At 40.3% G+C, this 22,869-nt stretch overlaps 1 protein-coding gene across 5 annotated transcripts; it reads left to right on the plus strand.

Annotated features, from left to right (window-relative positions):
- The first annotated feature begins 308 nt into the window (after positions 1 to 308).
- Positions 309 to 22,771, plus strand: mcf2a (MCF.2 cell line derived transforming sequence a). Of its 5 annotated transcripts, none has more exons than XR_004658380.1 (30): positions 309 to 888; positions 5,487 to 5,555; positions 5,659 to 5,773; positions 6,132 to 6,222; positions 7,639 to 7,758; positions 8,272 to 8,388; positions 8,774 to 8,923; positions 9,079 to 9,194; positions 9,307 to 9,421; positions 9,670 to 9,789; positions 9,915 to 10,106; positions 10,202 to 10,393; positions 10,656 to 10,827; positions 12,152 to 12,228; positions 12,454 to 12,539; positions 12,680 to 12,746; positions 12,911 to 13,026; positions 13,664 to 13,733; positions 13,842 to 13,934; positions 14,168 to 14,260; positions 14,663 to 14,788; positions 14,899 to 15,120; positions 16,657 to 16,749; positions 17,054 to 17,132; positions 17,628 to 17,691; positions 18,893 to 18,993; positions 19,183 to 19,288; positions 19,413 to 19,525; positions 20,156 to 20,268; positions 20,451 to 22,771. XR_004658380.1 is itself a non-coding variant. In XM_034884516.1 (30 exons), the coding sequence occupies exons 1-29, from the start codon at positions 774 to 776 to the stop codon at positions 20,530 to 20,532; spliced, it is 3,279 nt and encodes a 1,092-aa protein (XP_034740407.1). In that variant the 5' UTR covers positions 311 to 773; the 3' UTR covers positions 20,533 to 20,554; positions 20,656 to 22,771. The 5 variants fall into 5 exon arrangements, 3 of the variants coding, with proteins under 3 accessions (XP_034740407.1, XP_034740408.1, XP_034740409.1); XR_004658379.1 differs by having other exon boundaries at positions 310 to 888; positions 19,180 to 19,288; XM_034884516.1 differs by lacking the exon at positions 19,183 to 19,288 and having other exon boundaries at positions 311 to 888; positions 20,451 to 20,554; positions 20,656 to 22,771.
- The last annotated feature ends 98 nt before the right edge of the window (positions 22,772 to 22,869 follow it).

Consider the following 22,869-nt stretch of genomic DNA (forward strand, 5'->3'; position numbering starts at 1 on the left):
GGGCCAAGGTTATTGGCTAAGGGTGTGGATTCATTTTCTGTTTACAATAGATCTATTCAAAACTGTGTGCATTTATGTTAGTGGTGCTGAATAAAGTGGGGACATGAAAATGGCAGCCTATAAAAACCAGTCTTCTGTAGTACAGTCAGCATTATACTGAAGGCATTGAAAACTGCAAAAAGGAGCATGAGGTAGTGTGAAGTTAAGGAAAAGTTGGGAGGGAGTTGGCCGTGTGTCAGGAGCAGACTTGAGCTCTGCTCGGTGCAGAGCTGACGCACTAAAGCCCCGGGAGGGGAGGGGCAACAGAGAGAGAGAGACAGACAGCAGTAGCCAGATGGAACCTAGTTTGTTTTGAAGTAGCTGCTGCTAAGAGCAGGACAGTCTGTCGGCTCTAGTGTGGTGTGTGTGTTTGTTTGTGTGTGTGTGTGTGTGTGTATGAGGGGAAGAGCTCATTACACCCTGCTTGGAGGAGGACAGCAACCCCCTGTTTTTTGCTTATGTGGACAGATCTCATGTTGTAAGTGTGCTGCTCAGTGTGGAGGCCCTCTGTGCAGCTCAAGGTCAGGAAGATCCAGCAGGAACCATCCCGTCTCGGGATCCCGGATCTTGGGACTCACAGAGGCGGGTGGACACAAGTTTCCCTGTTCCTCGATTATAGGAGCACTATGCAGGGCTACGGGACTCTGTAGAGGATATGAGGCCTGAACTACTGTCAAAACCTTCTACAACAGAATCAGTTCTCCCAGCCTGATCCTGTGTCAGAGACTAAGGGAATGGGCCCAGCCTCACTGCAGGGGGAGAGAGAGCCGGAGGAAGGGTCCAAGGGGGAAATGGAGGGCTACCGCTGCCTTCTGCAGGCTGGATCCCAGCTGGAGAGCACTCTGCAGCGTGAGTTAACATGATGCTGACTGTCCTCATTTAACTTCTGTTGGCTGCTAAAATAATAATCCTGTATCTGCTCTGAAACTATTTCCCATTACAACTACATTTGAAATTTGATGTTTTCAGCAGAGTGGAACCTAACCGCACTGTAGCAGAAGTCCATTGAGTTTGATTTACTGTGATCACTTATAACTTCTGAACAATTAGAGAAGGTTGCTAGAGAACTGTATCCTCTAGGTTAGTCAGTATTATTGATGTACCAGTTCCTGCAGCTTTGCTCCAACACTGGGCCATTGCAGGGATTATGTCAGCTATTTCAAGCCATCACAGATGGATACATATTCATCTATAGCGATATTTTGTTGCCTAAATATCTGACTATAATAACTGTGGGTTGTAGATCAGAGTCGGATAGTGATGGAAATAAAATGCATGCTGCTGATGTAAATAACCCATTTGATCGGAAAAAAAATAGGATTTTCACAAAGCACATAATGCAACTTTTAATATTCATTGGATGTTGCTGTGTCATGTTTTAAACTATGAGGCCAATTAATAGTTTTTATCCCAAAGCAGCAACTGAATTCAATACAAAAAAGGAGAAAGGGTTATGGTCATTTTGATAAATTTATGTAAGTATCATCAAAAACAACATATCCCTTACGAAGCTATGTCTTGCAAAAGGCAGAAAAAAACGGAGAATGAAGGTAAGATGATTGACAGAAATAGCACCTGATGTGATTGACGACTCCATGGAGGAGCTTCCTCCAGAGGCTAATGTGATTACTTTGGGATCTTGGCAGCCTTGAGTTATTGTTTAATTGATGGGCCTTTGCCATTTTATGTCTAATGTGGGTTAATTGAACATGGTCTGCGCTGTGTAGGTAACAGATACAAGGCCACGCTTAGTTTTTATTCATAATAAGCAACGTTATCTTTTCTCTCTGTGTGAAATGTGAGCCTTACTCTCTGCGTTTGTCCTAATCTGCTTGCAGAGGATGCAGTGGGAGGCATGAAGAACATGCTGCTGTATGAAAAAATAACCATAGATTCAGCATTTACTTCATAAGTAAAAACACATGATCCTTTACGTAGCTCATCTATTGCCCTCTCCGTTCTACACCACGTGTGTGAGCCTTCTTTGGCTGCTTTAAAGAATGTTAGCATTGCAAAGTAAAACTACAATACACACACTACTCGTGACACAGGGCCTTATGACTGTGTTGTTAGGCAACACCCAATAGAAGCGTACAGTCTAAATCTCCCTTTTGGTGTGATCCTTGCTTATCAGTTAAAGTCTGTGTTGTACTTTAATCAAGTATTTCAGCTGGCACAGTATGCCATGAACAAAAAAACATTTTCTCTACAGTGACAGTAGTATGGTCAACACCACAGTGTCTGATAATATTGTATGACAGAAAGCCGTGTGAATCATTATGAGTCAATTACAAAAGCCGTAGCATAAAAGTGAAATTTTCTGTCTTCAGTGTCTGCTTGTTAGCTAGACAGTCTTCTACTGAAACTTCAATGACCTAAACGTACTGGTGTGTATGCTTTCAAACAGTTCTGTTATTCACATTGCACACACTTCAACTATCGCCAACATAAATCATTTTTGTTGTTTTTCAAATGACAGTTCAACTATGGTTGTCTCTTAAACTTAAACTGTTTAACTGCTTTCAGTGGGTATGCTTTAACGTACTTTTCAGTAGCTTCCATCACTTACTTTTTAGCTGACAGTTGAACTGCTTTCAGCACTAACTCTTTGCCTTATACGTCAGTTGCTTACAGGAATCAATGTGAATCTGAAATTTGAAATGCTCTCAGAACTGACACCTCAACTCCTTTCAGTGCTTAAACATCACTTGATGAGACATTTTAACCTGTTCACCCTCTTTGCTTCTGCAGGTTTTAGCATCAATGAGCACAGAGTTTTATAAATTACATAATTTGCCTTTAAGATTTCCAAGTTGTTGATAAATGAACACTACAAAAGCTAATATCTCACACAGTAGCAGTGGGAAATCAAAATATTCCTCCTTTCACAGCACAAAATATTTAGATCCATAAGTGTCAAATAACACTGTAAAATCTACCAAATGTCTTCTAAACCCACATTTCTCTTATATGGGTTGCCCAGCCAAATATATGTGAAGCTATTGACTTGGGTTTTATTATCTAAGCCTTTCTGGTCTAAAACCAATCTAGTTTTCCTGTATCCTAGGGGGTAAAATCCACAATTTTCTGTTACCCTTTTCTGTCAGAATGCCACCCACCAGTCTAATCCCTTCAGCATTGAAAGCTTTGTTTAGCAAAATATCTCATGACCTAAAAGCACTATGAGGCTAGGCCTCTGTGTACTATGAACATGTTTATGTGTAAGAGGGGATTTCTGCTCTGCAAGGGATTACATGTTTCTGCTTTTTAGGTCTTAACACTTTAGTTAATATTCAGACAGAATTCACATTCAAACAGCCTCAACATGTGTGGGTTTAATATACTTCCAATGTATTTATATTGATGTCTTATGGTGCCTATAAAATGGATACACACCCCTTTGACATGCCTCAATGTATTTTTCCCAACTGATGAAATGTTTTTTAAAAAAGCGGGGTAAAATAATAAAAAGCGAAAAAGTACATGGGTGATTGCTTTTTATAGAAGCTGTAGGCAATGAATTCAGTATAGATGGCTATCACTGTTTGGACAACAAAGATAAGCTCCCAGCCTTCTGATTTGTATTGAGACTGTAAAGATTGCTATTGGAGTCTAGATTTGTTACTGATTGACACAAAATCTCTGTTTCCATTCACACTGGCAAACATTCTTCTTTCTCCAAGTGTAAGTGCAAAAGGAGCTAAAAGAGGTTATTTTACTTTTGCCTGTGCACACCATCCTGTATGACATCTGGAAAGGTCATGATGCAAGCTCAAAGAAAACTAAAGCATTAGAACGGTTTAGAATGATTGTGTATGAGTGAGTTATTTATGCTACACAGTACTTTATACGTTCCCTTGTTTGATTGACAGACTACAAGGCATTTTGTTTGGCAGTGTCCTTAAATGAATTCCATCATGGGCTGTGCTGGAAGCAGCATGAAGAGAGAGTACAATATCTCCACGTTTATTGACAACGTTGCAGTTGGCAGCACAGGCTGCCTATCATTGATCAAATACAGTAGAGGTCCGCAGTGTGTGTGCTTGTGTAACAGTGTTTTTATTTTTTTTTCACATCAACTGCTCCAATAAATTGTTTAGTCATTGGCTTCTTATTTTTGAGCTTGCAACTTACTCATTAATATTACATAAACACATATATTTAGCAAGCTCACAATTTATTTTATTTAAATAATGTAAAGCATTATATATTGCACTTATCACAATGAAAAATGTTAACAAAATGGCATCTAATTGTTTAATACCCTTCTTAACTTTGCACAGGGTATAGATGGTTATACACCCTTTCCAGTGTGATGGTAATTTTACCCAGCGTCTGTGTGTGCACATTACTGCCATTGGTCCTGCTCTGGCCCAGCTTGGCTCAGCTCGTCTCTGTTACAGATGCTTATCAAATATTCAGCAGTTATCAGTAGAGCTCATTACGTACTCCCTGACAGCCTGACGAACACTGGAAAACAACACCTCTCCTCTCTCTCTTTTTCTTTTGGCCTCAGTCATCTTTTTTTAGACTGTGTTTTTCTAATTCACCTGAATCTATTATGGATGAGGAAACAATGAATTGTGAGCAAATTGACAGCCCTGTTGATCTGTTGTATTAACTGCTGAACATTTAGTTTGAAATGGCTTTAATTAGCAAGTCCCCTAATACTGTTTAGTTTTCGGTCCTACAGTATGTCTGTTGTTAGTTCTTGTTTGGGAGAAAACTGGAAAGTTATATTAATGTGTCCCTTACTCTGCTTAGAATCTGCACCTACATGCATTAGATCTACTGTAAATGAAATGTGAGCACATGTAAACAGTCTTTCCACACATGTGGTTGAATGATTCTTGATGCACCAAAGCGCATATGAAAGCCTCTTTTGATCTGCATTGACTCGCTCTACAAGAGACTGTGTACATTTATTGGCCACTCAGACAAGATCACCAAACTTCACACTACATCAACATCCCTTCAGATGCTGTAAAGTAAATGAGCTAATGCATTTTAATCAAGTCATTGTTAAATTGGCAACAGATGCAGGATTTACATATGCACAGTAAGGCAGCTTATATACAGTATCTGCTGATTATTTTCATGGAACAGCAACAGTCTATTTTCAGATTAAAACTGATAGGTATGAGTCTCTAGCTTTTAACATATGAGCACTTTTATGTCAAACTTCAGCAACAAACTCTTCAGTGTGGTCTTCAGCATGGAAACGCTTTTGAAACATTGTCTAGGCCTAGTGATTTCATTAGACTGTGGTTTTGTTTGTTTTAGAGACTATGACTCAGCTCTCAGATTCACAATTATTCATTTATCTTATCTGGACTGACATTCTTCAACTTATTGTTTTAATTAAAGTAAAATTTGGTTTATAGTGGAGACCCTCAGTTTTCTAGTCCACACCCACTCCCTTAGCCATAATTTGTGTGTTCTTCCAGAGGTGACTGTCCCAGTAAGCTTGAAGGAGGTGGGAGGCTACATAGAGAAACAGGTGGCATACCTGTCAGGTGAGGCCTTGTTTAGTCATATCTCAATCTTCTTTATTGACAGGTGGTGTCCTACCTGTACTAATCTCAAAAATAAAATTGATTGTTTATATCTTCTTCCCAGGGGGCCGTGGGGAAGACTCCAGTGTCATCATCACCCTCCCAGAGTGCTCTGCTTTCAGTGACATTCCCGAGAAAGCTTTAGCCAAAGTCTTTACATACCTCACACTCATCCCTCGGTGCGTCCTCTTTCGTCTATTTCTGTCTGATTCTCGCCCTCTCTGTGTCTGCCTGCAGTGCACCAAAAACCCAGCACTTGTATTCTGAGCACAGCTGGTCTTTACTGCTCCATATTGTCAAATGTCCTACGGATGCCCTCTATGTCCAAACCTCTTTTTCCCTCCCAATAGATTTTGGAAAGTTTGCATTGTGTCATGCCATTGCAGTGAAGTTTGAATGATAAATAACTAATGTATGCAGTTGTTTAAGCACCTATAAATCACATAATGGTCTTATGCCTGGTCTTATTAACAAATCATCAATAATTGCACAAAATGACATTACACCTGTATACAATTCCCTAATGTTTTTTTGCAGAACCAGACAACCCGGAGTCAAATTTATCATCATTTTAGACCGAAGACTGGATACATGGGCCTCTATCAAAACTGCACTTGCCAGGATAGCAGTGAGTTTTATTTTTTATTTCATCAGGGCCATCTGTTTAGACATCATGTGTATGACAGAGCGTTGCTTATGAGCTGCAAAATAGTTGTGTGCATATGCTACAGATTTAATTGTGAGTCGCTGTACATGGTACTGAAAACAACGAGCAGTACCTGGACGTCACCTATCAGATCAAACTACTATTTTCTGGTGTACGTACTATCAAAGGGTTTTTCGGCTTAGCTTATAGTTCCATGTGCTGTGTAGTTTGAAGAGAAGCGGAAACAATGTTTGTACTGCATAGTGCTGCAAATGAATGAGTAAGCAAAAACTGTGTGATGACGCGGGGTGCTGAGGATGAGGAGGAAGGCGGGCGGGAGGGAAACATTGCAGTCAGCGCTGCCACCCAGAGGCAGCAGGAGCGCTGCGGCCGTGGTCAGGCAGCAGGAGTCCGCTTCATGCCTCAGCTTTGCACCGATTTCCACCGGACGGGCGGGAACTTGTATTTAACTAAGATGGCTTCTACCACCATGTCTGATTGCTTTTACCGGCAGGGAATGCCGAAGATCCGCCGGAGCCCGGTAATGAACTACTGATTAGTTTGATTCACGGTGTGGAGAGTTTTGGGTGAAGTTTTTGGGCGGGCAGTGTGAATGCGGCAGTGACACCGACTGCTGTGGGGTGTGTGGCACTGCGGTGCAGAGCGCACATCTGCTTAGTCATGCGACTGACTGTGTGAAACCTCAACAGACTGATGTCCGGCTTTTGAATGCATGTTTATCCTGAAATCAGAAGCTTGAGTTATTGACCCTTCGTGGTCAAGTCACGACAAATAAATTACAGAAGTTGCGTCACACCCAAATGCATGCATTATTGGTGATATTTCAAGACAAGGAAACAATATATTACAAGACAAAATACATAAGAGGCAATATTGCATATAAATCCTGCTGCAGAGGATGGTTTTACATCACTTTACCTATGATGTAAATGTGCCAGTTTGAATTGAGATCAATATCAAAATCTTAATTTTTTAAAAATTCTTTAATTTTTTTTTGCAATACAGCTGCAGTAGGCTTAATTAGATATATACTGCTGTAATACAGTCTGTTGATGTGGAAACTGAGCAGACATTTCTGCACAGTCAGGCAAGGACCTCAAACGACTTAAAGATTAAATCCAGCAAATGACATGTGTGTAAATGGTGAACTGACTGAAATTGGATCTGTTAGGCTGACAGTAATCGTCTGAGTAACAGAATGGTTAAGACCTGAAGTCTCTTCTGTTACATGTGGAGGATTAGAGATTGTTAATGCTTTTTCTTCTCCACTCATAGCTCTTCCTCTGCACCTTGATATTAAAATCAAAGTGTTATACTGAATCCGCTTGCACATGCAGCATCATCAATATGACAGTGAACCTCTCTTCTCTCTTCAAGGCCTCCTTTCCTGGGAACCTTCACTTGGTCTTGGTGCTTCGACCCACCAGCTTCTTCCACCGCACTGTTACTGATATTGGCTTTCGCTTCAGCCAAGAGGACTTCATGCTCAAGATGCCAGTAAGGCAGCTCCTCCTCAGTTACCAAACATGTCCCACATCACAACAAGGTACACCTCGTTCTTGTTACAACCCTGATCTCCATGAGTCAAAATGTTCTGTGGTGGACACAGCCAAGAACACATGTTGATTTCACTTTTGAATAAATACTATCACAAAGCAGGTTATCCTAGGATTTTTCTAATATTCTGATGAACTAAGCACTTTAATTTGTGAATTATAGGTAAAAAAAATATCTGATGTTTGTCAAGCCATTTCCGCAGACTGTGACTAACTTGAACAACCTCATGGACATCTAATGCCCCCTTAATGACCAATCGTACCTCCTCCTTTATGGCAAAGAGATGTACCCAAACTATCTTTCAAGAAAAAGAAAGAAAGAAAATAAATCAATTATGTATTTCAAAAACACTAGATAAAGAATTAGGGGAAGACATGATCATGCCACTCTTGCAACTTTGCTAAAAGCAAAAAGTGTTCTTTTTGAGGTCTCAGATCTTGTCTGCACCTTTAGGTGGTGATGCTGAGCTCGGTCACAGACCTGCTGCACTACATCAATGAAAACCAGCTGACTTCCGAGTTTGGAGGCACTTTGGACTATTGTCATAGTGACTGGATTGTTTTACGAACAGTAAGCTACAAATCAATTCTGAAAAATACCGGGACCACTGAATATACAGTATAATTCTTCACCATCTCCCTGTTATTTTATTTCATGTGTTGAGCTTCACCTCGACTGAGCCAATACTGTACATTCAGTGGTCTCCGTATATATATACTGGGATATATATTACCAGTTTGATTAAGCTACTGCTTGAAATCTTCTGAGTTTTTAAACCTTTCTGCTGTGTTGGAGGTTTGTGCTGTGTGTCCCTCCTACACCTTCATGCTATATACAGATGTGTCTTGGTGCATTGCTGCTGTCAGAAATCCACCAAGGACCCTATATGTTCAGGACACTGAACCGCAGATTGTTCTCCTTTCACGGGTCTCTGTATTTTTTGCTTGCCCTACAGGCTATTGAAAGTTTTGCTGTCACAGTCAAAGACATTGCCCAGATGCTGCAGGGCTTTGGCACAGAGCTGGCAGAGACGGCGCTGTCTGATGAGGGGAAAGCCATTGAGTATCTCCTCGAGTCTCACACTGACAAGTACAGGAAACTTAAGGTGAGCTTGAACGTGTTTTCATACAAGATGCAATTATTCATTTAATTACCGCAATGATAACCAATTTTTGTTGTGCAAAAAGAACTAGTTGCATTTTGTGAAGTATTATTTTGAATTCTGCTCATTTGCTATGTAAATATTACTCGGTTTGATAGGATGCAATCAGGTCCGTGTCAAAGGAAGGTCGACATCTTCTCGCAAGCCTGGAGAGCTCAGGGAAGGAGGATGACTCCCAGTGGGATGTGAGGCTGGACTGGGAGACAGTACAGAGGTAAGGCTGCCCTCTTTGGTTTAAGAAAATGCTCATGTCTATAGTCGTATTGTACACCTCAAATACTTTAGGGCTTCAAAGTGAATGATGGCAATGTCACCCTATTTTTCAGGCTTCTTGCTCAGCTCAGAGACATGGAGTCAGCCTTTGATGGCTTCTTTGAGAAGCATCATCTGAAACTCCATCAGTACCTTCAATTACTTAGATACGAACAAAGCTTTCAGGAGGTAAGAACTCCATATATTATGTAAACATGTTTGTACTGCATGTTTTTGTGTGTTTGTGCCCATATTTTCATACTCCCCAGAGGATGACATCATCATTTTGGGCATTTGATAAGCTATTGCATTGTGCAATTCCCAGGCTCAAGGTTTAATGTAGGTTTTAATGCCTCTAGGAGCCACCAGGTTGGCTTTAGACTGGTGTTGTTTTACCTTTTAGTCTGTGTATCTGATAGTGTGTGCTTTTTGTCTAGATGGAATTGTGTCTGGAGCATCTGATGGGTCAGGAGAGGGAGCTGTCCATATCTGTTGACACTCTGATCCAAACAGAACAGGCTCTCAAAAGGTTGGACAGTCTAGAATCAAATGCACAGGTCAGTGTTAGCAATATTTGAAATAACAGCACTTATACAGATACAGTGATATAGTGATATAGTGGTTACATTGTGTCCAAATTAATGGACTTATTCCTTCTTGTATTTGTTTGTTGGTCAATCAGGAGGTGATGTCTCGAGCTCAGATCATCATCCTTCATGGACACCAGCTATCAGCCGGTCACCACTATGCCATGGCTCTTATAATGCAGCGCTGCAACGAGCTTCGCCACTACTGTGATACACTCAATGCTGCTCTAAAGACCAAACACACTCGTCTTTTGCAAACACACCAGCTGCTGCTTTGTCTTGAACAGGTATTTGGTCGTGTATCTGTACACCCTCACAAATACACATCAAGCACTCACAGATTTTGTTTTTTCAGCAATACACGTGTGTTCTCCATCTTCAGGCCCACACTTGGTGTGATGATGGAGCGTATCTGTTGGCCAATCAGCTGATAGATAAGTACCAGTCTAAGGAGGGGGCCCAGGCTGCTTTGAGGGACATAGAACAGTTTCTAGAGGGAGCTCCGTCTATGCTTAGCTTAGGACCTGACATCCTGGCCATTGAGTACGAGGCTGTCATCACTCCTCAGCTGCAGGTCAGTTACCACAACAATCACTTTTTAACTGAAAATAAGTTTTGGATTTTTAGACCATCCAATTGAGCAATACAACTTGTAAAAAAAATTTTTTTTTCCTTGAAACTAACATATAAAATTGTTTATAAAACTACAGATTTCGAGCATACGCAATAACCTTGCTTCAATTATTTACGTGTTTATGTTTTTCAATACCAGCACTTTTTCTGGATTTTACATTCCAATTGAATTGCCTACCTCTGTGTCCTTCTCTCCCTGGTAGGCCCAGATAGGCAAAACGCTTGACAAGCATGCGACAGTGCAGCAGATGATCCAGAGCCGACAGGCTTCTTTAAGAAAGCTGGCTGATAAACATGTGCGACCGATCCAACTGGTTGCCCCCAGGCCGGAAAACCCACCACGTGCCAAGTCCCCGCTCTTCTCCCCCAAACATGGTACAACAGAGATGCACACACATGCATGTCTCAAGAGAAATATTTGAAATAGTGATTGTGTCAACTCATTCACGTACACTTGCAGAAAGAATGATCTTTGTTACAGTTGAATTAGTCTTGCATTGTCAGACCTATCACCAAAGCGCAGTTGAATAAACAACATTTGCCTTTAGTTAGCTGCCCTAGCTTGTAGCATGTAGAGTATGCTTACTTCAAATTTCACCATCTCCCTACCACCCTCCTGTGTTTCCCGGGCACAGTATGGGGTCTTGTCCCAGCCCTCATGGCCTAGCACCATTCCTCCTTCCCTTGCATCTTTCCATGGTTAAATTAACACATCACAGTAGGCCTAAGGTGTCCTTGAATAGGCTTTGGGGTTAGCAGGCCACCTTAATAAACAAGCTGGAGCGATGGTAGAATCTATAATCAGTCCCTTGGGAAGTACCTGACGGCTCTATTGGTCAGGATTGCTGTTATAGAACCATATGTGGTTCTTATACATTAAAGAACCTTTCATCTCCCTTTGTGTCTCAAGGGAACATAGCACAAAGCTAACCATATACAGTACAGTGGTACCCAATTAATACTGTATGTGTTATCTGGCGTGTTTTCTTTTCATTTGAACATATCTGTTGTAGCCATTGAATGTGTCTCAACCCATTGGGGCTTTTTCTATGTTCATTCATTTCTTTAAGGTTTTTTTCTTCATGATATGAAGCCATACTAATGAGAGTAATAAAAAGAACAAGAGGGATTGTGAACCCTGGGTGATACTAGGGACACCAGCCATTTAAGAGAGAAGATGAAGGGAAAAGGGGTTAGCTTTGATCTATTTGCTCCTTGTATGTATGTATTTATGTATGTACATATGTACGTATGTGCACACACTTGCATGCATACCACTGATGAATGTGACATGGCACATGCAAGGGCTCAGTTGAGGATTCAGCTGCTAGGATCAAAAGCACTGTGACAGTTGTGCCAATTGCTGCTTTGGATCTTTACATACCGGTTCCAGGCCAAGCCTTTAAAGTTTGCATTGATTACCTCAAATGCCAATCATGACTGATTCATGTTTTTTTAAGTTACTGAGGAAGAAAAATGTCATAAAAGAAGGGCGAGCAATTCTCTTTGAGGCTATAATGTTTGCATTGTGCATGTGGCCGATAAAAAAAATATTGTTTTGATTTAGTGTCTGCTTAATTTAAATATATTAAATCTCCCCAATATGCCTCATCATATCATATAGTAATGTATGTGAATTGGCCTCATACGCTTTGATGAACTGCTGCTGCTGCTGCGGCTGATTATCTGGCTTTTACAGGTGATGGTTTGAAGTTTACATTTGACCTCTCCCTGCCTGGGAAGAGAGCCTCCCGAAAGAGCCCCAACCCTAGAAAAGTAAGGAAAAAATAAAAAGCTTTTTATTTTTTTAATTTTCAATCACATATGCATTGAACCCCCCCCCCCCCCCCCCTTCCCCCCAAATGTTAATTATCTTACAATTTCCGTATATATCTCTCCCTATTTGGTCCAATAATTGCCCTCTATTGTAATTTGGCATATTGGCATTTTCTTTAAATCCAATTGGATGAGTTAGTGTTTGTCGATCTTTTGTGTGTTCAGATAGAGGTGATCCACGACTACCAGGAGAGCTGGAGCTACGTTTCGAAAAATCTGGATGGAGAGGACAGCCCTGATCTCTTGAAGCGGTGAGAAGAAGGCATCGGCCTATCAGTCTGTCTGTCCTCAGTACTGCTCTTGACGCCGTTGTCTTTGTGATTCTCTTTGTTCAGCGCTAATAATGCCTTCTGGCTCTCTCTCTGTCTACTTCTGTATGTGTGTGTCACAGTCATGTCATGAGGGAACTCATAGAGACAGAAAGAATCTATGTGGAAGAGTTGCTGTCAGTTCTGCTGGTGAGAGAACATCCTTTCTCCCTATTTGTTATGTCACACCCAAATAGTCAAACTTTATGGTTAATTCTGTGGCTATTGTATGTTTGTTGTTGATTAAATTACTCCTGGTAATATGCATAAACCTTATATTTTCTTAATTGTGTTGCTATGATTAAATATCGCAGGGTTACAGGGCTGAGATGGACAACCCAGCTCTGTCAGGACTTCTGCCCCCGATCCTGCACAGCAAGAGAGACATCCTCTTTGGAAACATGCCTGAGATCTACAACTTTCACAGCAGGCAAGTAATCAATGTCTCTCTATTTCTGATTTCTGATTTTGCACCTAGTACCTTTTTGAAATACAAAGATAAGCATGTCTGTTAAGTATGCAAAAGATTCAAACATAAAATATGTTTTCATTTCATTTTTACTTGTTTACAAGGAAAACTCCACAGGGTATTTGTAACATGGGCAAAATGTGCAATGGAGTTTTTAGGTGTTGGGTTTCTACACTTGCTGACATAGTGTACATTCCTGCTCATTTTGTGGTTTTTTAGAGCCAAATACACCATGCCACCTGGAAATAAGTGTGTGGTACTGAGAGATAGTAATTGATTTCTGATGTCTCTGTAGTGAGATCTTGTGTATATCTAGAGTCACAAACCAGCAAGCTCTCTAGGGGAAAGAGGAGAACATAAAACCAGATGGATTTGTTCAAATTAAGTTATTTATTGAATGGACTGGTCGTAGGTAAATTTACAAATGACAACAAAGGACTGTTTGTACATACAAAACACTTGAAAGGATTAGTCATATGAAATAACCGCTGGTTAAGGTCCTAACAACCAGTTATTGTGTTAAGGCTGATGCATGGGAGGGTTCAGCTTAAGATGACTGAGATCTAATTCTTGGCCTTTGACCTTTCTGGGAATCCAGGGTTTTCCTTCAGGACCTGGAAGGATGCCTGGAGGCTCCTGAAAGTGTGGGAGCTTGTTTTCTAGAGCGGGTAAATTGTTAAATGTTCTTGTGTTGCGCAGCTTCTTGATATTTTGATTATTCTTGCATCATTTGTTTCCATATTTTTTGAACAGATCTCTCTTTCCTGTCTCCCCAGAAAGAGAGTTTCCAAATGTATGAATGCTACTGTCAGAATAAGCCACGCTCTGAGGCCCTGTGGAGACAATTCTCAGACTGTGGCTTCTTTCAGGTCAGTTTTGCCATGACTTCATTTTCAAACAGCAATTTTTGTCTGATTAGTTTACTGTTTTGGTGCCATGCAATATTAGTGTACAGTATTTCAAGTACTGTTTGTTTGTATACTAAACTTCTACTGTTAATAGAAACTGAGTAATACAGATAAGTAGTTTTACAGTCACAATTAAAAAGCCGTCATTGACCAACTTTTTATTATTTGTGTTTGCATTTGTCTTCCCTGTGAAGGAGTGTCAAATAAAGCTGGAGCAAAAACTGTGCCTGGATTCCTACCTGTTGAAACCAGTCCAACGCCTCACCAAATACCAGCTGCTGCTTAAGGTGAGAAGGGGGGTGGTGTCATACCACAAACATATGCACAAAATTGATCGCCTACATCATGTACAGTATGTGAGACAGAAGATTGTGTGCTATAATTTTCATTAAATTGGCCTTAAACGTGTAGTTCCAATAAGCAAATACAGCAAATAATATCTTAAGTGTATTTAAAATACTTAATTCTACTATTAGGCCTCTCTGTGACTAATAATAAAAAAAAATCAACATTCAGAACAGCTGTCCCAAATGGTACGTGTATTAGATCAGCTCCCGATAATGCAGCAATTAATTCAGATTCCTCTCTTTATTTTACGTGTTCACCGCTAGAGTGCAATGTTATTGCTACTGTGTTTCTGTGTGGTTTTGCATGAATTTGTGTTTGTGTTCTTTTGTTTGTGTGTTCAGGAACTTCTGAAACACAGTCCTGATTGTGAGGGGACTTCAGAACTGCAGGGGGCATTAACAGCAATGCTGGACCTGTTAAAATCAGTCAATGACTCTATGCATCAGATAGCCATCACAGGATATGAGGTGGACATTCTAATTTTGTAAACTTGAATTAAAATTCTCTAACGTACATTTTTAAAGCGAATATGTTAACAACAAAGGCTCACACATAAATTCATCTTTCCATTATGTAGGGTGACATTTGCGAGCTGGGCCGTGTGTTGATGCAGGGTTCGTTCAGTGTGTGGATCAGCCATAAGAAAGGGCCCACACGCATGAAGGAGCTTGCTCGCTTCAAGCCGATGCAGAGACACCTCTTCTTGTATGAGAGAGTTCTGCTCTTCTGCAAGCGGAGGGAGGAGCACGGAGACGGATGCGACAAAACCCCCTGCTACAGCTTCAAGCACTGTCTCAAGGTTGGTCTGTGTCTTTGTCTGTGTGCGTCTTAGAGGAATACACCGTTGTGGAACATCAGCCAATATTTATTAAAATCAGTGGTGGAATATAATCAGGGACATTTACTCAACATTTCCATTGTATGCTGCTTATACTTCAACTTCACTACATTTTGGAGGCAAATATTGTACTTTCGTACTCCACTACATTTATTTGACAGCTTTAGTTACTAGTTACATTGCAGATTTAGATTATTAATACAAAATAAAAATCAAATAATACATAATGATGTATTATTATAAATTTAGTTACCCAGCAATATTTAAAGTAATCCAAATTAGCCCAAATTTCAGCCGCTGCAACATTAAAGTTATAAAGGCATTTATACAGCAACAATTATAATCCAGTAATTTAATATATATGAATCTGAAATGCGCCAATGTTGGGTTTTACTTAAGCCTAAATGTTTCTTCCACTGCTGGATAAAACATGTTAAATTAGGTTTTGGCCAATAATACCAAAATCAAACAAATGGCCTTGATGGATCACTTATTCAAGTACTCTTGCTGCTAAATTTTTATGTATTGTTATGTCAGTTTGTCAAATTAATATAAAATATCATGTGGAAGGTTATTAAATCGGACTACTTTTGTGTTTAAACTACCTAAACTCAGACTTGTTTTGATTACGTAAGAACAAACTACTGTTGTGCATGAAATCGGTCTTAATTTGCTTCCTATCAAGCTATACTTACATCCTGCAATTTTTAGTGTTAGAATGCTAATTTTGAAATGTATGCACTATGTAGTGTCCATAGCATACTGTTTTACAGTACCATTTTCTGACTTTGATGTGCAAATTACAGTTATACAACATTGCACCTGTCACAATGATGATTTAATCGTTTAAAAAAACAATTTACTGCTTACTATAGAGTACACTATTGGGTATTTAATGTGTAGACGAATGAGTAAACAAGAAGACAAGGAAGTCATTAAACACGGCTTATGTAGAGTTAAAAAACACAATGCTACGACTAGATAATGATGGTGGTTTCCTATTTTTCACATCCAAAAATGGTTGCCATAACACTTATAACATACTGTATATATATATATATAGTATAGTATATATACATAATCACTCATTACCCCTGTCACTAACATGATCTATACTTAGGTTAAATCAAGTGAATGATCTACTGGAGACAATAAGTAGTAGTCGGCATCTGTGTTGTTACCTTTGAACGTGTGTAAGTTGCTCAGCTGAACATGTTGTACTGTATTGTTATAAGACTTCTTTGTTGTATGTGTTGACGTGTGGAGGATATCACAGCAGGTGTCACACCAACAGCTGCTGCTCTTGATTTATTATTGAGGATGTTGGGAGGAAGCAGTTGCACAGTGGAGGTGTGTGTGAGTCTTTGTGTTCTGACAGGACAGATGTGTTAAATGATGTAAGTCTTCTCCTGCTCATCCTAATGCTGAGTGTGTGTGTGTGTGTGTGTGTGTGTGTGTGTGTGTGTGTCGGTGTAAACACTGTATGTCTCTTGGCAGATGACTGCTGTGGGCATCACAGAGAACGTCAAGGGAGATGTGAAGAAGTTTGAGATCTGGTACAGTGGCAGGGAGGAAGTGTATGTGGTTCAGGTAAGGAGTCGATTTAAGTTTAATGCCAACATTGCCAGTAGTTGAAATACAGTACGTCGTTGATAGTTTATTACTTTAACAGTAGTTTTACACATTAAATTAAATTAATTGTCAACGGTTTTGATAAGCAGTACCGTTTGGCTTCTACAATAGAATGAATATTCATTGTATAAACTGTACAGTAAATAGAGGTTTAACAAAAAGAAATGGCAACATTTTAGCTGCAAAAGTAGATAGAAATATATACAGTACCCAATGCTGTAATCCACTGACTGTCTGTTGTAATGTTTCTGTTGTCTCTCAGGCTCCTACACTGGAGGTGAAGATGGCCTGGCTCAATGAGCTACGCAGAATCCTGACTAACCAGCAGAAGCTGCTCAGAGGTCTGTGAACAACGGAAGTTAATCTGGGAATAAGAGTGCTTAAACTGCATCCCACAGCCCAAGAGCATGAGATGTGGTTGGAATCTCTGAAAATGTACTATTCTCAACAGGGGACAGATGTTTTCAGAATCTGCTAATCTGCATACCTCACAAAAAAATCAAATATGGTGGAAAGATGGTCATGTACAATCATTCAAACCCCTTCCTGTCGCACAAATACACATGCTCATGTATACACACACACACACACACAAACACACACACACACATCTATACATAGTATTCAGTGAGGTATTTTATTTAGGTCTGCTATGGTAGAAAAGATAACGCTCCAGATGAAAGCAATGTGAAGTTTGGATTATGGTCATGATCTCTAGTTCTGCCACTTTTAAAGAATAAACATTCATGTTTAAAACTTAAGTTAATATTCAAGTTAAAAATCAATGATAACCTGCACTGAAAACAATATACATTAGCTCCTTTCTCTTCTCACAGATGAAGCATATCAACAAGGCCAAATGGTTGGACACATACCGCTTTCTCCACCACTCTCTGAGAGGTCAGTGTTTACTGGTTGTTATCTGATGCTGTATTTACAGTTGTGTGTTAGGTACATGACTGTAGGCTATAGTTGCACAAACACACACAGGCATATGCAAAACACAATATCTGCATTTGCTGAGTTTTCCTATCTGATCACAGCTTGAGTGAAAGTGATGATATCATTTCACAATGCCCTTGTAGAAGCTTTGTGTATTAGTGGTGTGTGAGAACGGGCGCAGGCCCAACTCTGTCCACTGCTGTCTGGTTGCCTATCCCCCCTCCTCCCATCCCCCACCTGCAGGGGCATGCGGCCGTCAAGAGCGGTACCAAGGGGCTGTCTGCCGGGGCTAGACTTTGTCTCGCTGTCTACTGATGTGTTTCTGTGCCTGCGTTCCCGGAGCCCCCGTCCCCGAAGCCCCCGGCAACGGCCCCGGTCACGCCCCGACCACCACTCCCAGCGCCACTGACCTGCCCTAATGCTCAGTGGTAAACTCAGCCTGGCTCACCTCGCCTTGTCCTGGCATGACCAACCCAGCCTGGCTTTGGGAACAAAAACCCAGGGCCGCTGTGTTTGCATACTGATCGTCACCTGCACCCACTTTTAATAATCTCCATCGTGGTTCATAACTGACCCCCACGCTCCCTCCCCATGTTAAAATGCCTGTGTCTTAGCAGCTCCTCCATTGCATTTCTTACATGGAATCAAAAAACAATTGCTCTTGTTATTTTGCATGTAACACAACGGGCAGACAAAAAGACGAGTTTTGGTTTTCATCCCATGATTTTTCTTAATTTCCACACGGCTGTTTAAAAAAAAATCTATTCAAGCTACAGCAGAATTTGCTTTCCAGGAATCTCTAAATTTGGATCTTGATAAATCAAGACCAGAGCTTCCCTTGTGTTGACACATGCTGTGTTAACACCACGTCAATGAATCTGTGAGTCCTTCTTCATAATTTTACAGAGAAGCTTGCAGATGGCTGATCTGCGTTCTGTGCTGCTGTCTGGCTAGCGCCTAAAAGGCTGTGTTAACAAAACAAAAACAGGACAGAGTTTTTCCTTAACACTCATCTGGGGACAGCTATGTAGTTTGAGGTGTGGATCAAATCTGACCCTAGATTGTGTGACTGAGGATAACATCTACCCTGAGCTTGTCTGCTGATGACTGTGTTAAGCATTTGGTGACCTTTTGGTGTTATTTTGTGTTATTCCCATAGCAAGCAGCAGAGGGTGTCAGTGAGCTCGGAGGACACTGAGTCAGGGAGGAGCAGTCCAGACCCCCAGCCTCACTCCCCTAAACACCAGCACAACCGCAAGAGTGAGTAAATCTAGTCCACACACATCTATGCCACAATCAAGTACTGTAGATACTTAGAAACTAAATCACAGAAAATGTTATGGGAATTATTGCAAATCATACATGCTTTGCACAGAATTTTACCGCCGTTGCTGATTTTATTTATAATCTCTAACTGATGTAGATATTTGACTTTCCCTCCCTCAGCAGTTCAGGTGTACTTTAACCTGAAGAACCAGGTACTTCAAGGAATTTTGGGGAAAAAGGTCCAACCACTGAGATTAGCTTTTGATTCTACGTTCTTGTTTATTTCCCAGTAAGTGACAAAGGGGTCTTTATAATCGATATAGTAACTAAGTATCTACATGGTGACTTTAAAGTGTAGTGTTTGGAGAAATGCGTTCATGAATACCTGTAACAGCCAAATGTGTGTTTCACAGGTTGGCCAGGAGCTCATCACTCGGTAGACATCTGCGAGGGTCTGGAGAAGTGGTCTGGAGGTCGGGACACCTTCCACCCATCTGACACAGAGGAGGAGGTTTTGGTGCAACTGGTGAGACAGACAGTGGTGGAAGAAGTACTCAGATCTTTGACTTAAGTATAAGTAGCAATACCATAGTTTTGAGAAAAACTGACACAAGTTGAAGTCCTGCATTCAAAATTACACTTATACGTAAAGGTGCAAATGTATTCTATATTTAGAATAATGAATATTATATCACTGGATTAATAGTTATTGATGCATTGATGCAAAAACAAGTCAAGGTAGTGAAGTAAAAATAATACAATAGCCTTTTTGCTTCTGAAATGTAGTAAAGTATCAGAAAGTGGAAACACTCAAGTTCAAAGTTCAAATACAAGTACAGTGCTTGAGTAAATAATAGTACTTTACACCACTGGAGATAAATACAGTCACATTATGCCTAAGCCAAGTAGCTTTAGCTCAATTTCAGATTGAGATAACATAGATTAACAGCAGGGGAGCACATTCATTCAGTGTTGGCCTTTCCTCACTGGCTACCTATCAAGGACTCTACACATTAAAGTCTCTAACTAGTGTACATATTGTTTTGTGTCAATATAGTATTTTAAAGTCTCTCAGGTCAGCAAACATCCTGCAGTCTTAACTATATAAATACAACATTACTTACCTTGTTTCTGACAGTTTTTCTTTTTGTGCTAGTCTCCAGGCAGATACAGAGCTCTGGCTGACTGCCTTCAAAATGGACCAGACAGCATTACCATCAAATGTGGAGACGTCATCCAACTGCAGTGTGAAGACAACAAGGGACACTGGTGAGTTCTCAGCCCGACAATGCGGCTTAGTGATCGGCCAAACTATCCCACATGTGAAAGGGTACAAGAAGCAAATGTAGCTTATACTTTTAAAAGCAAATGAACATGGTAACAGGTAGTTTATTTATAATGCCTCCCCCTTTTTCCTTCTTATCTATTCCTGACTTTCCTTCATCTTTCAGGCTGGTGAAAAACCTGAGTCGGCAACTGGAGGGCTTCATAGCCGCTGCCACCCTGCAGCTGATTCCAGTAGACAGCAGTTGAGCACACTTCTCCAGACTACGGGGTAAAGGAAAGACATGGACTTCCAAGATGACAATACAATGTTGCGCCATAGTATTTCTTTACTTTCATTATTGTTTTTAAAGTGTGTATATTTTCTTGTAGACCCACGGAACCTGCCGCCGAGAAAGCTCAGCTCCCCGTAGAGGAGAAATCACAGAATGTGATTCTAATGTGTACCTGTGGAGGATAAACAGAAGGAAAAGGTTGAGCCATAGCTGTCTCATAAGTGATCAGCCACCCACTCCTCACTCCCTGGTGACGTCTGCTTTCTCCAGCACAATCATTAAAGAGAAATGTGTGGGAATCTAGATACCTGATTTTCTTCCAGGTTATGATTGACAATCTACTGGGCTGGAGTTTTCTGATTGTGAAGGTGTGCTGTGGCACCAGTGCAAAGGCTCAGGAACTGTTTAGCCCTCTTGGACAATCAACAGCCGATTTTTGGACCCTGATTAGTCTTCCTCTTTTCTGATTGGTGTGGAGAATCTTCCATTTGTAACACACATAAAGTCAGGATGTGAGGTTGCTGCTCTACCAGTTTGTCATTTCTCAAACATTGTAACCCTTCCTCATTTGAGCTTGTGTTCGGGATTGTAGTATCTCCGAGTGTGTGTGTTCCTGTTTGTCTTACTGTGTGCTGGATAAATAGCAGCCCAGGGTTTTCCTGAAACATTTCTTAAAAAAAACATTTGTACATATACTGTATCTTTTTTTTTAAGATAGGATTTTTTTTTTTTTCTTTATTAAAGTTGATTAGCGGGATGACATGTAGTAAAGGGCCGCAAGTCGGATTTGAACCTAGGCTGCTGCAGGACTCAGCCAACATGGGGTAAACGCTCTTACTGGGTGAGCTAGAGGTCACCCCACTGTGTCATTTTAACATTTATTGTAACTCAGTGTTTCATCTTTGTGTAGTTAGTTGACATTTGTCCATTGTATTTTTCTTACATCTCATTCCTTAAGTCACCAATCTTCTGTATAGTCTAGGAGATAGAATGCCAAAATGTGCCATGCCATAATGCCTTTTTTATTCCTGCTTTCTTGGAGCCTATTGTATGTACTGTTTGCAAAATCAAATACTTTGTTATTGCTTTAACCTGACCTCACAGATATCCAACAGACACTTTAATCAGGTGGATAGACGTGAAAATCAAAAAATCCACCTATTGTCTACCGAATGTCTGCTTTTCTTGCTGCTTTACCTCTCTTACTGTGTATTTCCTCTCAGTCATGCTGTTACTTCCTTTGTTTATTATTGAATGTATTATGTGTTAGAAAGACAAGGGAGACATAACCCTCTGCATGCAGGCAGCAGTTGACATGTCAGTGAAGGTACTGTAAGACATGAGCGGACATGATGAAGATTGATGGTAATGTATTCCTCAGTGTAGAAGAAACAGAGAGGGAGAGAGAGTTTATCCTCCATGTACCCCTCCCTCGCGAAGGCAGATTGCTTCCTACTCACCATTACAGAACAGTTAATCTCAAGTTCCCCATTAAAAGCGATCACACAGCCAACATGAAATATACCCTCTGTGTCGAACGCTTAATTAAATATTGATTGCAGACTTATATGAATTTACCACGTAAAATCGAGGCCCCGGTCGGAGGGCTGCTTTTGATTCGCTGTGTTTGATATGGTAATGAGTCTATAAAGCAGCAGGAGCTGCTCTGCACTGCACTTTTCCTATGTTTATTTATTTTGCTGTCATGTGGTTTTGCAGCTCCGAATGAAATTACATATCTATATTTTTTACAGGAGCTACGCTTGACAGCACATCAAAACCCCATTTTATTTATTTTTTAGCTTATATGATGAAGTCCTATGGCTTCTTTGCAACTTTAATCCAAAATACTGCAGATTTTGCACAGATTTTCCTGGTTGGAAAACAAAACAAAGAAACCTGCTTAAAATATGTGTGTGTCCTGATGAGCCAAGTTGCCTGAGCTTATCGCTGAATGTTTCTTTAAGGTGAAAATGCATGGTAACTGAACAAGGTTTTGTATTGTTAGACAGTCACAGTCACTAACCCTAACCCTTAAACATGCTTAGCAATAACTGTTTTGGTAATTGAAATAATTCAATACATGTTTTAACATGGTGATACGTTTGGCTGTAAACAAAGGCTGTTCCTTTTCATGTACCCTGATGTACTCTTTATTATGTGTTCTTGTTTTTATGGAAGCCAATTAACATAATAAAGTTGTGCAGACTTTTCTCTTTTTTGTGAGTTTTTGTTCACATATCATTTAAAGTAAGGATTTCCAAAGATCCTTTTCGTTGCTACTGAATACCACTACTTGTAAAATATAAAT

Source organism: Etheostoma cragini, chromosome 10 (genome assembly GCF_013103735.1).
Source record: "Etheostoma cragini isolate CJK2018 chromosome 10, CSU_Ecrag_1.0, whole genome shotgun sequence".
Lineage (NCBI taxonomy): Eukaryota > Metazoa > Chordata > Actinopteri > Perciformes > Percidae > Etheostoma > Etheostoma cragini.